This window comes from Pelodiscus sinensis, chromosome 26 (assembly GCF_052426305.1).
Source record: "Pelodiscus sinensis isolate ZL-2025 chromosome 26, ASM5242630v1, whole genome shotgun sequence".
Lineage (NCBI taxonomy): Eukaryota > Metazoa > Chordata > Testudines > Trionychidae > Pelodiscus > Pelodiscus sinensis.
In genome coordinates, this window is record NC_143077.1 from 2,627,741 (window position 1) to 2,649,626 (window position 21,886).

The 21,886-nt window shown below is 49.5% G+C and overlaps 1 protein-coding gene across 2 annotated transcripts; it reads left to right on the top strand.

Moving 5' to 3' along the window:
• The first annotated feature begins 12,141 nt into the window (after positions 1 to 12,141).
• PDIK1L (PDLIM1 interacting kinase 1 like) lies at positions 12,142 to 21,644 on the top strand. 2 transcript variants are annotated; one of them, XM_075908617.2, is made up of 4 exons: positions 12,144 to 12,265; positions 13,276 to 13,349; positions 14,789 to 15,090; positions 17,913 to 21,644. In XM_075908617.2, exons 3-4 carry the CDS (start codon positions 14,806 to 14,808, stop codon positions 18,651 to 18,653), a joined length of 1,026 nt encoding a protein of 341 aa, XP_075764732.1. In that variant the 5' UTR covers positions 12,144 to 12,265; positions 13,276 to 13,349; positions 14,789 to 14,805; the 3' UTR covers positions 18,654 to 21,644. The 2 variants fall into 2 exon arrangements, with proteins under 2 accessions (XP_075764731.1, XP_075764732.1); XM_075908616.2 differs by lacking the exon at positions 13,276 to 13,349 and having other exon boundaries at positions 12,142 to 12,265.
• The last annotated feature ends 242 nt before the right edge of the window (positions 21,645 to 21,886 follow it).

Sequence of the window (21,886 nt, forward strand, 5' to 3'; positions counted from 1 at the left end):
CGGGCCAGGGAAGGGCCACGCGAGGACTTCCCTTTCCCGCCCTTCGCGAGCCCTTTGGAGGGCGGGTCCCCCCGGGCACAGCGCAGCCCCAGGCAGGCCGTGCATGGGGCCAGCCCGCCGGGGAAGAAGACCCGGCAGAGAGCAGCACCTGCCAAAGGCTGACACCACAGACAGGCCTGGGCTCAGCTCCCACGCCAGCGGGCACCACGTCGGGCCCCGGGGCTCTGGTTACATGCCCCCTGCCTCCTTTGGCCGCATCAGGGCAGGGCTAGCGGTGCCCAACTGCCTTTGAGTTCAGTCCCCTGGCAGACCAGCCTGGCGGGCCTGGATCCGCCGCAAAGCCCCGTGGAGGCCGAGGGGGCCACCTTCCCAAGGCGGCTAGCACTGGCCGGGTGAGAAATGCTAGCGGGGGAGGGGAACGTGCCCCTGTTTGACCCCCTGCCAGCTGCTGGGAGAAGCCCTGTGTCCGTGTCTCCCGTCCTGTCCGGGTTCGGCCTCCGCCCCCTTTTCACCCATCCCCGGGCGCAAGAGCAACGTGGACAGGAGGCGGAGGGACGCTGACCCAACCCTGCCCAGCAGCACTGGGACCCGGGGCGGGGTGGGCCGCCCGAGCCGGCTCCTTGGTCTCAGGGGCCGCGGGACCGTCGGACCCAGCCGGCCTCCCGGGGCCGGTCGCTCTGCTGCCCGCGCCAGCGTCCCTGGGGCTTGCAGGGGGCCCTGGAGCAGCACTCTGGCGGCAGAGGGAGCGCGCGGCGCTCACCGTCAGCGCGGGGCGCATCAGCACCCGCCTCCCTGCGCCGGCCCAGCCCACGGGCAGGTCACTTCAGTAACAGCACTAGGAAAAACTCCCGGACAGAACCAGGGGAATCTGGCAGCCCCGGCCAACGGAGAACTGCACCTCTCGTGGGCAGCACAGAAACCCCAGCGGGCCGCCACTGGCCTGCCCCCCCCCCCCCCGTATAGGAGGGAAATCAGAGCCACGGGGGGCAGCGGCTTCCCCAGCACCTGCATCTGGAGACTTTTCAGAGCAGGTTGGAGAGACGCCTGTCAGGGATGCTCAGCCGGTGCTGGGTCCTGGCGCGAGGGCCGGGGATGGGACAGGACGCGAGTCCCTTTGGGGTCTAGGATTCTGTGATCTGCCACCCTCTGAGAAATGCTGCTCACTGGGGGGGAGGGAGGGGCTGAGCACAAGGGAAGGAATTCCCCCCCCCCAACAAACTAGGCTGCAGGGAGCCAGGGCTGTGCCCGCCAACACATCTACTGGCACCAGCGAAGAACAGGCCTACGCAGGCCACAGCCCCGCGCCAGCCCTTCCCGGGAGCTCCCTGGGGCAGGACCGTTCACACGGGGCCTGTTCTACGCCCCGGGCCCAGGGGCTCCCATCATGCAAATGACGACGCTCTGTCATCTCCTGCAGCCAGATGAGCAGAGGGACCTGGCCGGCTGGGTGGGTCAGTGCCGGGCAGGGTGAGCCACGGGGCGGTGCCGGGCGGGGCGGGGTGAGCCACGGGGCGGTGCCGGGCGGGGTGAGCCACGGGGCGGTGCCATGCGGGGTGGTCCACGGGGCGGTGCCGGGCGGGGTGGGCCACGGGGCGGTGCTGGGCGGGGCGGGGTGAGCCACGGGGCGGTGCTGCCCAGGGTTCGGTTCAATGGTTGCTCTTCACACAGCCGAAGGAAAAGCGTGTCCCGTGGCACTGAAAGGGGCCAGTCCAGCCGAGAGCTGGTGGGTCGGTAAGAGTCGCAGCATTTCTGCCTTTTGCTAGAACGAAACGCGTCTGGGGGTGCAGGGGTGAGGGCAGGGGGTGGGGGTCAAGGTAGGGGATGGGGTATAGGAATGAGGGCAGGGGCTGGGGGGTTGGGTGGGCTCAGGGCAGGGGGTGGAGAATGCTGGAGTGAAGGCATCAGGGCCCAGGGTTGTGTGTGGAGGGGGCTCAGGAAAGAGGGTGGGGGTGCAGAAACCAGGGCAGGGGGCTGCCGGGTGGGGCTGGGAGGTGTGGGGGAGCTTACCGGGGCCTCACTGAGACTGGTGCTACTCTGGCAGCGGCTCTTTCCAGCTAGTCGGGGCTCTGACAACTGGCCCTGGCCGGCAACTGCCCCTCCTGCCCTCCAGCTGGTCGGGGGGGGGGGCTTCAGCCTCCAGCTGCTCCCCGGCCTGCAGCCTTTCTGGGGGGCCCGCCAGGGGCTGGCTCTGGCCTCCAGGTGCCCCCTCTCCCCTGCAGCGTGTGGTCCTGGCCTGCAGTTCCCCCCACCTCTCCTTAGGGATGGGCCAGGCCATGGTTCCCAGATGGCCTCTTTTTTCTGGGAGGGTATCTCCTGGGTGAGGCCTGGGCTGCCCGGCCCCGGGGAGGTCCCAGTCCGTCACTGTTCGGGACAGGGGGGCCACTTCACATGACAGGCCACTGGACTGGGTAAGTCCCCGACTGGCCCCTCTCCTGCTGGTGCAGCTGCTCCCCGTGGTCTCTCCGCAGCACAGCTCTCCTCCGGTCAGCCCCTCCCTTTCCAAGTTGTGGGAAACAGTCCCATTCCAGGCACCGCCCATTTCCCAGGCACCCCCAGACCCTGGCCTTGCTTTAAATGGGGAGACGAGGAAGCTGCCTAGCAAATCTGATGGCCCTGGCTCCTACCGGTTAGGCAGAGTCTCGGCCAGACGGACTCGCAGACAGACGCACAAACTCTCAGAGAGAGAGAGAGAAATAAAGCGCAGAGTGGGGAAGTGACCCCGCACCATTCAGCAAGTCAGTGGCAGAGCCAGGAATCCAGGCTCCCGGTCCCGGCGTTCGGCACAGGGTCACGCTGCCTGGTGCCGTTTGCGTCTGACCCCAGAGACAGTGGCACTCTGGCCTGGCTAGAGCTTCCAGGGACAAGACCTGGTGGGCGGCTGCAGCCTGTTGGCACAGGGGCGACCTTGTGGGGCTAAGGAGGCACCGCAAGTGTCACCCTATCTCCCCAGCGGCCCTGGGGAAGAGCCGGGACACGATCCGTTCGGCTTGTTGCCCTTCGCGGCAGCAGTGTTACGTAAGAGGAGCATGTGCCGCAGTCAGGGAAAGCACAGCTGTTGTTTAGAGCACTGGCACCATGCGACTGACTCATCCCTCAGGCCAGCGGATGAGCCGGGACCTGCAGGTCGTGGCTCCCCCCTCCCCTCTCCAAACCCAGCTTGCAACACAGGCTGGCGGATGCCAAGGTCTTGGCTCTGGGCTCACGGCTGGCCTTAGACGATTGTCCTTGGAAGCAAAGCTGCCGGTGAAGGCTTAGCCCTGGCTACAACGAGCTCATGTCCGTTGGCCGGTCTCCGAGGGGTCGCCGTGTTAGCCTGTAACTTTAAAAACAACAAGGAGTCCTGTGGCACCTTATGTCTACACAGCAACACTATTCCGAAATAACTTAGTCCGTGTCTACACAGCCGGCAGCTATTTCAAAGTAGTGTCCACACGCTGGCACGCGGGAGGACGTCTCACTCCGACGCCTGTACCCTCATCGTGCGCGGAGCAAGGGAAGCCGGAGGTAGCAGCTCTACTTCCAAAGAAGTCCTGGGTAGAAGCTCCCAATTTTGAAATAAGCTACACAATTGACGTCGCTCCATCCAGGTAAGCCCTGCTGTGTAGGTGGCCCTTAGAGGCTAAGGACAATAGATCGAGGATCACGAGGTTTGGTGGCAAAACCCGCTTCCCCAGCTGAGCAGAGTGGAGAGAAAAGGGGCCCTCAGAGTACGGAGTGGAAGGAATAGAAGCACCTGTCAATTGCAGAGCTGGTGCTAACAAGTGGGCGGGGGTGGCCCCTACTTGGCTATTGGTGTCAGTGGGGTGTGGAATGTAAGGGAAGCTAGAGCAGGCCAGTTCTCGCCTACAGACACCCCCCAGCCTGAAACAAATCCTCGCCAGCAGCCACACACCACACCACAAACACACTCCCCCAGACACCCGCCCCCGCCCCCTCTGCCCACGCAGCTACACAAGCGACGCCATCCCAGGAGCTAACCGCATCAGCCCCCACGTCAGGGGCTCACACCCCTGCGCACCCACTAGTGTGACCTGTGCGTCGAGTGCCAGCAATGCCCCTCGGCCACGGACATGGCCAGACCGGGCAGTGTCTGCGCCAAAGGATGGACGGGCACGACCCAGACCTCAGGAACGGTGAGGCACAGAAACCTGGGGGGACCGTTGTACCTGCCTGGGCGCTCGCCGCTGGATTTCAAAGTAGCCGTCCTTCCGCCGAGGAACGACACGAGCCGGCTAGAGCCAGAGCGAGGGCCTGACCTTCACGGGCACGTCTGACTCCATCTCCCGTGGCTTGAACAAGGACTTGAACTGGCCGGCCCCGTAGAAACCGGCTTCCCTTACGTTCTGCAGGTCGCTTTACTACAACAAGGCCAGGGCGGGGGAAAGGGGCAGGCCAAACTGAAACAGTGGTAACTGAATTCCAACTCAGCTGCTTTGTCCAAGGGGTGGGCGGTGACCCGGGGAGCAGGTTTGAGGTACCTAGAGTCCCTGGTCAATAAAGCCCCCGGCATTTAAGTGCACAGAAGCCTTCTGAGGAGCTTTTAAATGAGGTTCTGCCTGGGTAAAGCCTCCGTGTTCCTTCTAGGGAGAGCAGGGGTTTCTCCCCAGGGTCCCTGGCCAGGATCCCCCCTACCCCACACCGCTGTCCATCCAGCCGCTGCTCCCCCTCCACACAGTATGGTATTTCCCGCATGAGTTAGGCCCCGCTCCTCGAACGTGGGCAGGCATCTAACTCCCCCCAGAATCCCTATGGGAGTTAGGCACGTAGACGCCTTTGGGAATCTGGGTTCTAAGCCCCATCTGCACTGGGATTGCGGGGGATTCTCTCAGACAAAAGGCACCAGCTACAGTTGGGAGAGACCCTGGTCAGGGCCCTCCCTTACCCCACACAGCAGGTCTTCTGGCTTCCTCCCAGAGTCTGGCAGCCCCACCCACCGCAGGGAGGATGAGCCAGAATTGCTAACATGCACAGCCCAGCGGCACGTCCTCAGCACCCTCTTCTCAGGCCAGAGCGCTTGTGGAGAAAATGTCCCCTTTCCACTGAGAGCATTTAAACCCAACAATTAATTAAGTGTTCTTAATTAACACGAAGAAAGCTTAGAACCGCTCTATCAGCTTCATTTAGCATGGAAACTCTAATTGACTGTTCTTTTCCCATTTTTTCCTCCTCTCCTTTCCCTCCCCCATCCCCTCTCTTTGCTGTTTGGAACTTGGACCCCTTAAACTCCAGTCATCAGAAGAAGTGGGTTGAGCCCACAAAAGCTCATGATCGCATCTACAGGCTCTGTTGGGCTCTAAGGTGCTGCTAGACTATTCGTTATTTTTGTTAAGTTTTTCCAGCAATGAATGTACAGCTCATGGCCTGAAGAAACCAGGAGTCAGCCCATCCTGCCTTGCCATTCAGCTGATATTTATAATCACTAAGTCTCCTGATGTACACCCACCAGGCAACCAACAGAGAAAGTGCTGAGGAAAAAACCCCTATTCTTCCCCTACACTGAGTAGTGGGAAGAACTGGACTGCAGGCGGGGAAGGGTTAATGCTAGTGAAGAAGAAAAGGACACACCTCTCAGAAGCTCACAAATTCCATCCCTCAGCATTTCCTTGTGGCTATTTAATCAGAGAGCCTAGCTCCTGGAACCAATGTAAGGTTAATAGTTACAATTAGGCTCAAATCAGATTTAACAACCAGCCCGAGGAAGTGACTAATCAAGTAGAGCAGAATCCTAATCTGTGTATCATGTGGGTAGCCAAACTCATTAGTTCTAGATCAGATAGTTTAGGCCTGAGTAGATTAACTTTATGCCAACTGGCTGCCTCTGAAGTGAAATGATTCTGAACTGACCAAGTCTAGTGTGAAATTGATTAACTATTTGTGTCTGAAATTGATTAAGGAGGTTGGCTAGACTAGTCAGGCTCCTAAGGCGCTAATCAGCTTGAGAACGGCTGCAAGCCTGGAAGAGTCTTGTCCTGCCTCTAATTGACTCTAGGTCGTTAAGTGAGATGCACTAATCAGCACCAGGTAGAGCCCTACAGGTCTCAGGCTGATGCAGGGTACCGCTGATTAATCCAGTCTGAAATTAACTAAGCAACCTTCCTTCAGCCAGGGAAATCTAAAGTGAACTAAATGATTTGGGCTAGGCCCAACGTTACTCTGCTCCAGCTGGAGGCTTTAGGACTGTCACAGAGCTGAAACAGCCCTGCTTTACCCTGACAATCCCGTCCTCGCCACTTGCTGACTGGAGCTCCCCAAATGGCAGCCCTCTCCCGATTTTCAGAGGACGGGTTTCCTTCTTATTTCCACACAGCGGAGAAGGGCTGATCACAGGCTGGGGGCGGATCCAGCGCCTCCAGGGGGTAGGGGACTAACTATTCATCTCTGCTGTTGGTTAAACTGAGCCTGGCTCAGAAGTGCCCCGCAGCTCTAACTGGCGGAGTAGCAGTGTGGTTCTCTTGGCGGTTCCCAAGGGTGAGCTGTTCGCTTTGCCATGGCCACGTACATGGTAGGTTGTGAAGCGGCTTCTGGATCGGATGGACAGACTGACGACAGGCTGGCTTCTCAGAGACTGCCACGTGCTCAGGATAAAATCATTCAGCGCTCCGCTCCGTAGGGCCACGGTTAGCTTCCATGAGGTCGGCACACGCAGCACCACCTACTGGCTGGGCAGGGTAGCGCAGTTTAGCATCGCATCACGCACATCCCCGCAATCCGTGCCAACTAGCAGCCATGGGAACCAAGGCTTGGCCCTGCGGCAGGGACGAGGCATGTTTGCAGAGCAGCGTGGGGAAGCCGGCACGGCTATGGCCCATCCTCTAGCTGCTTTGTGGGTCAACAGAGGGTTTCGGTCTCAGGAGCTGTGTATCCAGAATCGCTCCATCAGCCCTACATTCACGCTGTATTTTACTGGGTCAGACCAAAGGGCCACCTAGCCCAGTGTCCTGTCGGCCGACAGTGGCCAACGCCCGGTGCCCCAGAGGGAGTGAACAGAACAGGGAATCATCAAGCAATGCATCCCCTGTCCCCCATTCCCAGCTTCTGACAGAGGCTAGGGACACCGTCCCTAACCATCCTGGCTAATAGCCACTGATGGACCTATCCTCCGTGAATGTATCTAGTTCTTTTTTGAACCCTGTTAAACTCCTGGCCTTCACCACCTCCTCTGGCAAGGAGTTCCACAGGTTGACTGAGTGCTGTGTGAAGAAGAACTTTGTTTTGTTTGTTTCAAACCTGTTACCTGCTAATTTCATTTGGTGATCCCTAATTCTAACGTTATGGGAACAAGTGAATAACTTTTTCTTATTCACTTTTTCCACACTAGCCATGATTTTATAGACGTCTATCATATCCCCGCCCCCCCAACCTACTCTCCTCTTTTCTAAAATGAAAAGTCCCAGTCTTTTTAATCTCTTGCCATATGGCAGCCGTTCCAACCCCCTAATCACTTTTGTTGCCCTTTTCAGAACTTTTTCCAAAGCCAAGGTATCTTTTTTGAGATGAGGCGACCACATCTGCAGGCAGTATTCCAGCTGTGGGCAGCCTGTGGATGTTACAGAGGCAGTAAGATAGTCTCTGCCTTATTGTCTATCACTTTCTAAATGAGTCATTAGGAAGAAGCCTCTCTCCCGGCAGCCTGAACCTCGTCACCAATGGAACGTTTTCGCATTGGCCTGTTCCTGGGGGAACCTCAGCAGCGGAGTTTGTCCCCATCTGTGGAGCCTGGTCAGACGAGACCCTTTATCTGAAATCACAAAGTGCCACCTAGCGCCACAAAAGCCAGGGTTTTATTTTTCACATGTGCCCATTGACAGCTGCTGTGGCTATTCTCAGTCCTGCCTCCTTACCAGAGGATTTGCAGACTTTGGAAAAAGCTCCTGGTGACAGCATGGCCAGGATTAAACTGGGCACCGGCCCCTTCCAACACTGTGAGTCCCTTCTTTAAAGTTCTCCTATGCTGACAAAGCTAGGGTCAACTCACAGGGTAACAGGCTAGAATGATATTCCTGCAGGGTGGGGAACCGTTTTTGGGTCGAGGGCCACTGACGCTCAGAAATATCAGTCAGAGGCTGCACACAAGTGAGAAACAAACAAACCCACCCCTCACCAGCGTGGAATCCCCAATGCTGGGGGGAGGCCCAAGCCTCAGGAGCTGGATCCAGGAAAGCCAGGGGCCGCATGTGGCCTCCGAGCCTGGGCGTAATGCAACAGGAATGAAGAGTGCAAAGCTGAGAGGTGTCTGTTTCTGAGATCAGGAAGCATCCAGAGTAATTTGACTGGGGTGGGGAGGGGGCTGGACGTCACAGGGGAATGGTAATGAGAGAGGGAACTGGTCACCCGGGGTTTGCCCAGTCTAATCCAGCCCGAGCAGTTAGCAATTAACAGTCGTCGCCTTGGGTGGCTTTTTGGTGGCCTACGTGAAACGAGTTTGTGCTGAGACCCACCAATAAGCAGTTGCCCCCGTCCCAGCTGCACGGAAAAGTGGCTTTAAAGTTCTGAATTGCAACAAAACGTCAATATCACAAAAATGGTCCCGAAGTGAAAAGATGAAAAAGTGTTTGGGTCAATCCAAATATCCGGGTTTTGATCATTCCACGGTATTCCCGGGCAGGGCGGGGCTCTTCTGCAGGATCCCTGGCGCCAGCAGAACCGTGGCAGAGATGAAGAGGGTCGTGCACACACAGAGAAAGAGCTTCTGCCTACAACTCTGGGGGGAAGCTGCTCCATCTGCATGCCTCGGGCACCAAGTCACAGCGCCGTACGACCACAGACCCCACGAGCCCCTTCGTGAGCCAAAGGGACTGCAGCACAGAGCGATGTGCTCCAGGGAGAGCAGGCAGAGATCAGATAGTCCAGGCCAGTTCCTGCTGTTAGCTGATGCTCTGAGCAGGGCGGATACACCCAGCATCAGCGAGCTGGGGGGTGGATATGGACTCCATTCACGCGTTGCACTAGTTCCGCTCCAACAGTGAAGCTGGTGGAACTTCACGGGGAGACGGAGAAGGCCATGCAGCCACGGCAGCAAGACTTGCAGGGTGGCCAAGAGACAGACGCCAGGTACCGGGAGGAGCAGAACCATGTGTTCAATTCACAGAGCAATGACTCATTTGACTCAGGAGCCCTCAATTTTCCTTCCCAGAGGGGGTTGTAACCCCACAGCCCGTCCCTGCAAGAGCCAGTCTCGCTCCATGCACCGTTCACTCACCTGCAGCTGCTTCTTTGAGCCAGCTACAGTTCCCCAGGCTTCCTCCTGGTGTCACCGGCTCCCACTCAAGCCCTTCTGGCCTGGGTTAGTCACATGAGCTTTGATCCCTCCTCCCATCCCAGTAGCTAGTCTGAAAGACTTTAAATATCCACAAACAGCTACAATTAAACACAAAGAGTTGACTTAAGGGAGGGATAGCTCAGTGGTTTGAGCATTGGCCTGCTAAACCCAGGGTGGTGAGTTTAATCCTTGTGGAGGCCATTTGGGGCAAAAATTCATTGGGGTGGTACGTGGTCCTGCTGTGAGGGCAGGGGACTGGACTTGATGACCTTTCAAGGTCCCTTCCAGTTCTAGGAGATTGGCAATTTAAGATCTTCCCCTTTTGCAATTGAAGGGCCTGCCTGTAATCCACTTGGCCACTAGATGTCAATACAGTCTCACTCTGGGAACCTGCAGTGCTGAAAAGGGCACTAGCTGAAGATTTACAGTATTTCCTTATTACTGGTACCAGTAGACTAACTTACAGTTGCAAACTCCCGCCCAGCCCTCCGTCCCATTGAAGTTAAAGCTCAGAATGCTTGCTTATACTTTATGGCAAGGGTGTCGTTATCGTTTATATCGGGTCAATACTTTACTGATAGATGCTGCAAACACATTTCAATGTGATGAGTAGGTGGATGGCTGCTGAGTTCATTGGTGGTAGGTGCAATTGTACAAACCATTTATAAATGTACCCTTAAAATAACGTAAGAAGATAAAAATGCCCAGACTGGCTCAGATTAAAGGTCCATCCAGCTCAGTGTCCTGGCAGCCAACAGTAGCCAGTGCCAGGGGCCCCAGAGGGAGGGAACAGAACAGAGAACCATGAAGTGATCCCTCTCCCGTCACCCATTCCCAGCCTTTGACAAACAGGCCAGGGGCACCATCCCTACCCGTCCTGGCTAACAGCCACCAATGGGCCTAACCTCCATGAATTTATCTAATTCTTTTTTTAACCCTGTTAAAGTCCTAGTCTTCACCACATCTTCTGGCGAGGAGTTCCTCAGGTTGACTGTGCGCTGAGTGAAGAAAAACTTCCTTTTGTTTGTTTTAAACCTGCTGCCTATTGATTTCTTTTGGTGACCCCTAGTTCTTATGTTATGGGAACAAGAAAATAACTTTTCCTTATTTGTTTCTCCATATCTGTCATGATTGTATAGACCTCTGTCCTATCCCCCCTTAGTCTCCCCTTTTCTAAACTGAAAATCCGTCTTTTTAATCTCTCTTCATCGAGTGTGATCTCTTAAACACCTGCATACAGATAGATTATGAAGTGACTGCTGCAACATGAACCCCTTTTCAGCATTTGCTACCTAACTCTCCCCATCAATAGACTCGAACAGTACAGTGGCAAATGTGGAGGGACAGAGTGTGGCTTAACTAGATTAGGGAATTATCCGATCTCTATTGTACACTCTTTCTGCCTCCCTTAATGCCATCAATGCACTGATACTGTCTGATAGCTACTATTGCGAGCCTAACGGCCAAATTAACATACCACACAAAATAAATGCTGACTGAGTTAATCAGACAGGCTTCATCTTACGGCAAAAAAAAAGTTAAAAAAAAATCTAAAGAGTAAGATGTTACTTCCACACAATAAAAGTGGGCACCCTGTACTCTGTACTAGACTGTCCATACTGGGACCTCGGTGCAGGGCCCTTCCACTGTTTTTCCTAGGCAGGTGCTTGAGAATGTTAATGGGTGTGAGTGTGTCTGAATGTTAATGGGTGTGAGTTGTGGGTGTGTGCAATGAACACTGATCCCTGGCCCAGTCCATGTGAGAGTGTTATAGGAAGATTGACACCTGACCGTCTTGTGCTATGAAGTCCAGGGGCACTAAACATGTATGTGCAAGTGGTGCCTTTGCTCCCACATTGATTTGGGATCAAGAAGATGGGGCCTCAGGTGGCTGCCATAGCTTCTGAACTGCATGTCTTGCAGTGGCTAGTATGAGAGAGACACCACATAGTCAGGGAGTGTGTCCACACACTTCCCAGCAGGGAAAAAATGCAGACATGTCCCTTTAAGGGAAGATACCAATAGCCCTCCATCCTCTAGAGAAGAGGGGGGGAAGGATCTTACCAAATGCTTGCATCCTTCAACGTGCTTGCAGTTCCCTAAAAGGCATGTCCCCATCACACAGTGACAAGGGATAACAAAAGGTGCAGTCCTCCTCCCTGGGTGGCAACCAATAAGCGACAGTCTAATGGGGGCTGCTTTGTTTTTTTTAAAAAAAGCGAAATTATGATTTTTTAATGACAAAGATCTAATTGCGGACGATAAAAAATGAGAAATGGCTTAAAATTCAGCAGGACACTCAGCAGCTAGGAGGGACAGGCACGGTAGGTGTTTGCACAGGGGGGCTGCAGCAAGCAGGAGGCAGCAGCGTCCCCTGGGGGAAGTGGGTGGCGGAGGGCTCGGGCCAGTCCTCTGCAATTCAACCCATTACGACCGAAGAGGGCTGCACGTTGGGTTTGCACCTGGGGTGTTGATACGAGCTGCGTGGCCGCACAGCCCCCGCCCCCCTCTCCCAGCTGCGCGAGGTGCCCCCCCCCCCATTTGAGCTGCATCCATGGCGCAGCACCCCCCACTGCATCCTACCGGGGGCTACACGAACCCGCCTCCCCCCATTCCAGCTGCCTTAAATGGGGCAGCCCCATTGCCGGGCCACTCTGGGAGCTGCACCCATGGTGCATCCTTCCCCTCCCCCCTCCCACGCATGGAACCGAGGGGGAGCATCCCACGCGGCAAACAGAGGCGCGAGCTCCCCGGGAAAGTCCCGCCCCGTGCGCATCCGGCCCCGGCCAATCAGAAGCGGCGGCGCGCGCCACAAAGCAGGCGCGGGGGCTCGCCCGCCCTTTCAGCCAATGGGGAAGCGGCCAGGGCGGCGCGCGCGCGCGCGGGAGGGGAGCCCCGGCGGCGGCGGGGGCGCGCGGAGGGGGGTGTGTCGGCGCCCGGAGTGGGGGAGGGGGGGAAGAGAACCCTATAATGGCGGCCGGGAGGAGCGCGCGCGGCGCTGCTGAGGTAACGCGGAGGCGGCCGGGAGCCCCGCGGGCCCGGGGCTGCAGCGCGGCCTGAGGGGAGGGGCCCCTGGCGCGAGGGAAACCCTGGCGGGAGGGGAAGCTGCGTCCCCCGCTGTCAAGCTGAGGGAGGGGACTGGGGGGGCGGGGCTGAGGGGGACGGATGGGGTGGGGGCGGGGCTGGGCTGAGGAGAAGGGGGGTGGGCTGGGGGGGCGGGGCTGAGGAGAGAGGATGGGGCGGGGCTGTGCTGAGGAGAAAAGGGGGGTTGGGGGGGGAGGCCTCACCTGCTGGTGCCTGGTTTGTGGGGCCTCGCCTGCTGGGGGAGGGGGGGATTTTCCTGATGCTCCCCCCTTGTCCCGGAGCTCATGGGGGGGGGGTGCAGTATAACGCGCCACTCTCCCCCCCCCCCCCCCCTATTTTTTCCAGGACTTGATTTAAATGTTGGGGCAGCCCATGGGCTGGAGACACCTCAGTAAAAGTCATTTAAGCCACCAGTCCCTCAGCACCCCCTTCCTTTAGGGGTCTGCTGCTCTGTGCCGAGAGCCCTCCTGGAGGAGCGGGGTAGAAACTGTGAAATGTGCCACTACAAAATATACAGGGGGAGCCTTCTACCCCCCCCAAAGCCAATCAATGTCCAGGCCCTGCTCCTATAGCCTAAAGAACCAGAACCATGGAACGGGCACGTTTTGGGGTTTCCTGTGTGGGTCAGTTTTCACCATCATTTCTGTTAACCTCACCGCTGATGGTTAACTGGGTTACTGCTTATTTAGGAATCTGACAGCGTGGGCTCAAGCGCATGGAAAGCTTATGCCCAAATAAATGGGTTAGTCTTTAAGGTGCGACAGGACTTCCTTGTGTTTGCTGAAACAGACTAACAGTTACCGCTCTTCACAGTCTGTCTTCTGGGATGTGAGGTTTGCTTAGATTAGATTATTGTATAGGCTCTGATGCCTTGTGAGAGGAGGGGCTTGTTGAATTTGGAAATCTCTTCCCCCCCCCCCCCAACTCTTTAGGACAATGGGGAAGGACAGGTGGCAGCCTTTTATTTACCTATAGACCTGCTTCTGTGTAAACTGATGTTTCAAAGGTAAATTGTGCTCCCTACTGTTTGAGCCTGCAATGACCATAGCTTTCTTTCACAACTACACTAATTGTATGTAGTTTTTTGACTATCCATACTTAATGCCTCTTTTGTGTGCGAGTGCCTTTGTTTTTGTATGTTCTTGTTAATTTACCTTAGCATTTAGTCTGCACTGTTCTCCATATGCTTATATCACAATATAGGAGCAGGTTGAATAAATATTACTATCTGAATCTCACGTTGTACTGGCATTTCTGTGGGGAATTTATATTTAAATGCATTCAGAATTGTAAACTCATATAAAAGATGTTGCTGCCACATCTCCATATATCTGCACTAATGGTGTCATGAGACGGATATCCATTATTTCTTTTATGGTGCACGCTTTGTAGGTACTTGAAAGTTGATTGATAGTTTTGCTTCAGCGAAGTAGTGTTTAGTGAATGGTTTCCTGTGGTAAATACAACTTGCCTGCGATACTAACTTCTAAAATCATTTTCATTCTAATACCCTGACTTGCTCGTTTTCTATTTAGTCCTTTGTTTTTTTGCAAGTCATTCCACTTGGCCAGTGATGATAGCCAAAGTTTATTTTCTGTCTATTTAGTGTTCCTTTCTGGCTTGGTTGCATTAGTGAGTAATGTTGTATTTTCTGGTATGTAACCTTGCAAAGAAGATCTTGGGTATGTTCCCATTTTTTAAAATATGAACATACTAGTTTTAGTCCTTCCTCCTTCCTTTCATAATGAAACTAGAATTTGAATGTAAACAATGTAGAATGTTTTTAAATATCTTGCCCAGTTTAAACTGACTGTTCAGATTGTATTTAATTTTTATAAATTAAAAACATTTTTTAAATACTCCTTTACCTTGGTACTAGAAAACCATTTAATAAACTACACCATAAAACATTTACCCATGCTGTCTGTGACTTTCCACTTAATGTAGTTTGAAACAGTGCGTAAGATCCACTAAGTATGTGCTTCTGCTAGTACCTTTACTGGAAAATGCTATAAAATGTGGGGAAAGGAAGCACTGTACTCCACTGATACTGAACAAAATGTTAAAGTAAAAGATGCTGTGAGATGTAACAGTTTTAGCCTGACCTAATGCAAGTGAAAGCTAGAAATGTTGTGGGCTTGAACTGTGAACATGTTATGATAAATGCTGGCTAACATTATATCACTAGCCTAAAGTGTAACACTTGAAAATCCTTCTTGGCGTTAATTGTGGCTTTACTGAACAAGTTTAATGCTTCTTCATATTGGTAACATCTGAAAATAATGGCTCATTACAATCTTATTTAAGTTTATTGAATGGAATCCTGATTTTAAGCACAGTGATTAGCCCAAATGATACTTAATTAACTGATTCAGAGAGGAAAAGCAGATCAGTCATTATTCATAGGATTTTTTGTCATGTGATGTTTTTTTCCCCCCTCCCCAGAACCCTTGGCCTTGAAGATGGTGAGTAGCCAGCCAAAGTACGATCTAATACGGGAGGTTGGACGTGGTAGTTACGGTGTGGTGTATGAAGCACTTGTCAGGAAGACCTCTGCACGGGTTGCAGTGAAAAAAATTCGGTGCCATGCTCCAGAGAATGTGGAACTAGCGTTACGTGAGTTCTGGGCACTTAGTAGTATCAAGAGCCAGCATCCAAATGTTATCCATCTGGAGGAGTGCATCTTGCAGAAAGATGGTATGGTACAGAAGATGTCACATGGTTCTAGTTCTTCCCTCTATTTACAGGTATGCGAAGGAGGATGGGAATAATTTTATGGGATCTGTAGCTGAACAGGAAAAGGGGGAAGATTTGGCCTGCTTCTTTCTTCATACAGTGTAAATGATGGTATGAGGTCTCTAGATGTTTGAATACCATCTGCTAAACAGAATTCCCTGGATTTTCGGATTCATAGACATGCAACTCTAGCAGACTTAATAAAGTCACACCAGTAAAATTATATAACACTGACAATTTAAGGAAATGAAAAATTTACACTGTTGCATGTTCTGGGCAAAAGTCTTTACATTGGCTCTGATCGATTTCTGATGTATTAAGCAGTGAGTAGTCCAAGGCTCCTGAACTCACAGCAGTGGCCAGGAGCTGCAGGAAACTCGTATTGGGGAATTCCCTGTAGCAGCCAGTGCCCCTGGTATTCACAGATTTCGCCATTTGCAGTGGTGCCAGGAATGTATCCACTGTGACTGGTGGGAGTTCTCTCTGTATACATGTCACTCTTTGCTGAGTGACTAGCACATCCAGTGAATACACAGCAAATTATTAGTGTGTGTGTGTGTGTGTGTGTGTGTGTGTGTGTGTCATGTGTTATCACTTTAAAGATCAATTGCTTTTAAAGATCAGAATCTGTATAGAGCTGATCAAATATGTAAAACACCCATTCCTGTTTTTAAATCCAGGACAGGTCCTTTTTATTAAATATTATAGTAGAGCTCAGTAGCGACTTAGGCCCCATCGTGCTCTACAAACGTAAGAAGGCCCTTCACAATTTAACAGTCTTTTTGTTGACCTTGATTCAGTCATTGGACAATGCTAGATATGACTGATGAATAAAATTGTGAAAGTGCTATGCCACTTGGTGCTATGCCAAATGGTGTTGACATTTAAATTAGGTGAGCTAAAGAAACTTTGTTTTGGTTTGATGAAAAAGGATGATCTACAGAGTACTGCTGGAGTTGATTGTCTGTTGCAACTAGACTTTCAAAGAGGCTTGGGTAACTTTATTATAGCATGTACAGTGATAAATGTCAAGATGGGAGCCGTCAGATCTCATGCTCTCTCCCCACCCAAAAAATAGAATACTACGGAATTAGCCAGATGCAGTACACAAATAGTGAAGGAAGCCTGCCTTATTATGAAGCATCAAGGGCAGATACTCTGGTATAAACGGAAGTCAATGAAACGGCCTGTTGAAACTAATTGAGGATCTATCTGTTGGTGTTGTGCCACCGTCAGAGGGAGTATGTTGAAGGACAAATAGTATTTGGCACCTTTGTTCAGACCATGAAGACTCAGTAGGGCTCTCTGGAAGGAAAAAAAAAAGTACTCTTATGACACATTGCTCTAGAAAAATTCCTCACCAATGACAGGGTGCATCACTTTCACTGTCCACAAGAAGTGGGTAAAACATGAAAATGAAGATTGAACAATATTATTTGTATTCCTTGATCAGTCTGATCAACCTTGCAACCTTATGAGCACAGCTATATTAACAATGCTTTCAAGCTGCCGTATGGCTTGCACTCACTTTTTTCAGAAGAACCACCTTGCTGTTAATTCAGAAAGTGTTCCCAGAAAGCTATATTAGAAACTGCTTTGATTTTTTTAAATTCTTTCAAAGTGTTCTTAGTCCAGTATATGGTGTATGTTAGCACAGATGGCTTGAAATACTTAATTTCTAGAATGTGCTGTTGATGGCTACCTCACCTAAGCTGAAGAAGCACATATACAGCTGTGTAACTAGAACAAAGCTGATTAGTTGTTTCATTTAGTTTTCATGTAAAGCAGTAACTGGAAATTGCACTCAAATATATTCCATGCATCTGGAAAAATAGCTAGTTAATGAGGTTACTTTAAGATAATCTCAACAAAAGTAGGGATGTAAGCAACTAATCGACTAGCCAATAAGCCTAGGCTTATCGGATAGTCGAGTCACTACTTGACTAGTTGCTGTTTGTCCCCTTGCTGCCTCTATATCAGATACAGCAAGGTGGGGGGGGAGCAGGAGCTGGTGCTGGGGGGAGCTGGTTTAAAAGCTGGTTTCCTTGAGCACTGTCTCCTTGGGGGGCAGGGGAAACAGAAGCATAGCAGGAGAAATGGTGCAAGTGGGGACTCAAGCAGTCCCTGCTCACGCTAGGTCCTGATTACTGCACCTCTGCCTTTTAAATGTAGTAAGAGCTCCATGGGCAGTTCTTCCTACATTTAAAAGGCAGAGGCGCAGCAGGAATAGCGAGCACCCCACCTGCCTTACCAACTAATCGAGTGGTTGATGGAAATTCCATCGACTATTTGGTTAGCTGATTAATCACAATTTAACATCCCTAAACAAGCAGGAACCCCTTTGTTTTTATTGCTGTTTAGCTATGTGTATTGATTGTTTTTCTGGGTTAATAGATAGTCATGCTAGAATTTATTCATGGTGATGGAGTGAAAAGTAAACATCAGAGTACCATTACATAATCTTTCATCAGCAGAGGACAAATAACTGACACTGCACTACTTGCTGCAACACTGTATTTTCATGAAAATGTAGTGGGTGAATCTAACTCTGTGGTTAGGACACTGCCCAGCTGAAACAGATGGGAAGGTGATGGCCACTTGAGTATCTTTCAAAATACTGTTATTTGCCCCATAGCCCTAAGTTCTTAATTGGCATTTGACCTTTGTCAGGCAGAGAATAAGTAGGATTGTTAACTAAATCAACATTTAAAAATTAATTTTCCTGTAACTTTTCACACTGTTAATTTCTTTTTTCTCTTTCAGTTCATAGTTCTTTGTTTCTATGAATTATGCTTTCTGAACAGGTATGTGAAATCTCTCTTCCTTGTTACAGCTTGTAGAGACCTCATTAAAAGGAGAAATAGCCTTTGATCCCAGAAGCGCCTATTACCTTTGGTTTGTGATGGATTTCTGTGATGGAGGAGATATGAATGAATACCTGCTGTCCCGAAAGCCCAGTCGCAAGACCAACACTAGTTTCATGCTTCAACTCAGCAGTGCCCTGGCTTTCCTTCACAAAAATCAGATTATTCATCGTGATCTCAAACCTGACAACATTCTGATCTCACAAAGCAGAGTGGATGCTAGTGACTTGGAACCCACTCTGAAAGTAGCTGATTTTGGGTTAAGTAAGGTATGTTCAGCTTTGGGACAAAACCCTGAAGAGCCTGTCAATGTAAATAAATGTTTCCTTTCAACAGCTTGTGGGACTGACTTCTACATGGCACCTGAAGTCTGGGAAGGCCATTACACTGCAAAAGCAGACATTTTTGCATTAGGGATTATAATCTGGGCAATGTTGGAAAGGATCACCTTCATAGACACTGAGACGAAGAAAGAACTTTTGGGGAGCTATGTGAAACAAGGCACAGAGATTGTGCCAGTTGGGGAGGCACTTCTAGAAAACCCCAAAATGGAACTTCTCATCCCTGTAAAGAAAAAATCGATGAATGCCCATATGAAGCAGCTGATTAAGGAGATGCTGGCTGCCAACCCACAAGACCGTCCTGATGCTTTTGAACTAGAACTCAGATTAGTCAAAATTGCCTTTAAAGACAGCAACTGGGACACGTGACCTCGAATACTCCTAGACCTCTCAACAGAATTGTTTCTATCTTTTAACAAAGGAGCAGCTTTTGTGTCCACGGAAACAAACCTGAACTGAGAATTTCGGACTTTAATTTCTAACAGCTGGATTTCTTTTGATTTTTCATAAATTAAACTTGAGTTGGCCTTTTTATTACAAATATGTACATTACCAAGGTGTTATACTTGTGTGGATGTAAAGACTGCCATTCTTTACATCTCAATTCATGAGTTGAGATGTTCTTGCTTTCCAGAAATATGTTATGGAGCATTGCAGACATTCCAGTTTCCTATCACGGTATTAGGAACTCACGTAGAAGAGGCTTGCATGCTGGTAATGCAAATCCTTGTGCTTTCTAAAGTAAATCTATGTGTATATATTTATGTATATGTGGGTGACTGAGCATGTGCGTGGGCATTCCGTACAGAGTGAGTGCCGCTTTTTTTGTTTAAATTATTTGGTGTGAATCTGGATGATTGGGATCTGTGAAGAAAACAACTGAAAAACATACTTCCCTCCCCACTCCCAGATTGTTTTTTATGTTTATATCCTGTACACTTAAACAAAAACATCTAAAACGTAGCTTTGTAGGCAAAAATGTAATGCAAAGGGATCAGAGGATTCAAAGGTGCTAAAGTGTTTCTAAGCTGAGCACTCATCTAGTAAGCTTGTAATTGGACTCCCTCAACTATGGATTTATGCAATCATGTGCCAGCTTGTTGGTTAGATCATTAATTATTCAATTTACCATTATTTAGGTAACCAAATATTATCTATTAGGCTACAGTTTCACAATAGCATGCCTGCACTTGTGCATCTATAATCCAGTAGCAGCTAGAGCACTTTCAGGATGGTTATTTTATGAAGTTGGTTTATGAAAACATAGATAACAAAATACTCTAAGACTCTTCTCAAACAATGTGTTTCTCTTGCCCTTTGTTACCCAGATCTGTTTAGTGCTGTGGTAATTAAGGGATGGTTATATTAAATGTTGAGCATTTTCATTTTCAAATGTAGGAGGGAACTCATAAAATCAGTGTGAATGAACTATCACCCCTTCAGTTGAACTTTTATTGTGGGAAAACTTTAACCAATCCTTGGATTGTTTTGCTACATATTAAATTGTTTTTAATTTTTTAAATTGATTTCATCTTTAGTCCTGGATGGTAAATTTCAAAGTTTTGAAATAGTACAAGGCATTTTGAAATAGTACAAGGCGTTTTATCTGTCACCACAAAAATGATTCATATGTTAATGGAGAACTTCACAAAGAGTCCATTCTGAAACAACTTTGCAGTAGTGTTCCGAACACTCTCTACCTCAGGTGCATGATCTTACTTGCTTACCCTTTAAGTTGATCATAACTGGGGGGATGAGACCTGAGACTAAATTTCCTCATACAAATGCCCTGTCTAATGAGTGAGTAAAATCTTAGTTTCATTGGGCTCTTAAACAATGATTTTACAAAACCAAGTTCATAAAACTTTCAAAATGAAAAATGCTTCTTGTTTGGGTTTGAACATTCCCCTGGAGTGTTTGCAATCCAAACACTGCACCCTAGTACTGCTATGGGAACCTCAGAAAGTGAAACTGACCATTCGGTGTTTATTGTCCCTATGAATGAAGAAAGTAAACACTTACCACATAAGAGAAATGTAGTTTGTCCTTCCTAAAACAACTGAACGGACCATATAATAGGGTTATTGGTCACTTTACTAGATTTGTAAGAGCTAACTCTCTTCTGTCCTCTCATGGTGTAGTGGATTAGCAGGCAACAAGGAACCCTGGATTTTATTTTGGACTTGTTTTGTCACCGTATGCAAGTTACTTGAGTTACTATGAGTACATTTCCATGTCTCAAAGGTGTATTGTGTGGCTTATTGATTCTAAAGTATTTGGAAATCCCTGGAGATGCTATAGAAGTGCAAGGTGGCAGTAGATTTCAGGAAAAGATGTACTGTTGTGTTGATGTTGGTGTATCATGTTGCGCCAGAACCTTGGCTGGTTTAAAAAAAAATTGCATACATTTTAAGGGTGCTTTTCTGACTTACACTGGCCGAAAATTGCCCCTGGTCATCTTGATGGTATAGTGATGTCACTGTCTTGCATTTGACTTTGTCTATAAAGATAAAGTTGGAGTTTAAACTATTAATATATGGAACTTATTGAAAGTCATCTGTTCATTTTGTCAATGTTTTGTGAGGTGAATCAGTACACCAAAAGCCCAGCTTGCCTTTGAAGATAAAACTGTGACACCGTACTGTACAAAGTAGTAATAGCATTCCAACTTTGAAAAGCTGATCCATTTTTGATGGTTATGCAAGGCAAAAGATCATTCCCTGCTACAACTACAAACTGAGACTTAAAAAATATCAGCATGCCAATGCAGGGATACTACTCTATCCACTAATATGTACCCTAACATGTTAGTTTGTCTTGGAGTAATATTTAGCACTTACCTTCTTTGTGAATCAAGTTAATACCCTTTGAAAGTCTTCAGAGGACAACAGTCAACCTGCTTCTTAACTTCAGTTGAGAAATTAATTTAAAGCAATAGTTAATAGCTCATATAGTAGAACTGTTGATTTCACAAAGCTTCTTTGCACTGATGGCCACTTTAAAGGCTGGGGGTCCCTATAAGACCCTCATATGGTGCTTAGCCTTGTGGTGGTGGTGAAGCTGTTTCATTGGTTAACACTGAATGATAGTTCTTGAGGTCTGTGATTTTGTTCGTCTGGGTCTTTTTTTTGGCTCTTTGTTGTAAAACCTTTGATAAATTGAACTATTGTAGCAGCTACAAAATAATTCACCAGCATGACACAAAGGTCAAGATATTCATCAGCACTTCAGAAAGAAAAAGCTTTCTAATCTTTCTTTAAAATTGTAAAATATATTTTATGAAGAATTTATAAAGGGAAAAAATTGTGTAATTTATTAAGTTCATGAATGTTTTGAAATAAAATCTGAATTGAAATGAAACTTTTGGAGACTCGAGAGAGTTTCTTCCTGGTCTGTGTTGGGCTATATATTTAATCATCACCGAAACTACTCACTACTTTGCATTTTCAGTCGCTTGCTAGCTGGGAAAGGGCTACTGAATGGTATCTGTTCCTTAGTATATCATTTTCTTAAATGAATTTAGTGCTTATGAAGAGTGCTAGACTGATGTCTTTTGAACCCTGGAGTGTCTTCTGTATTTAGGTTTGCAGAATTCTTTTTTA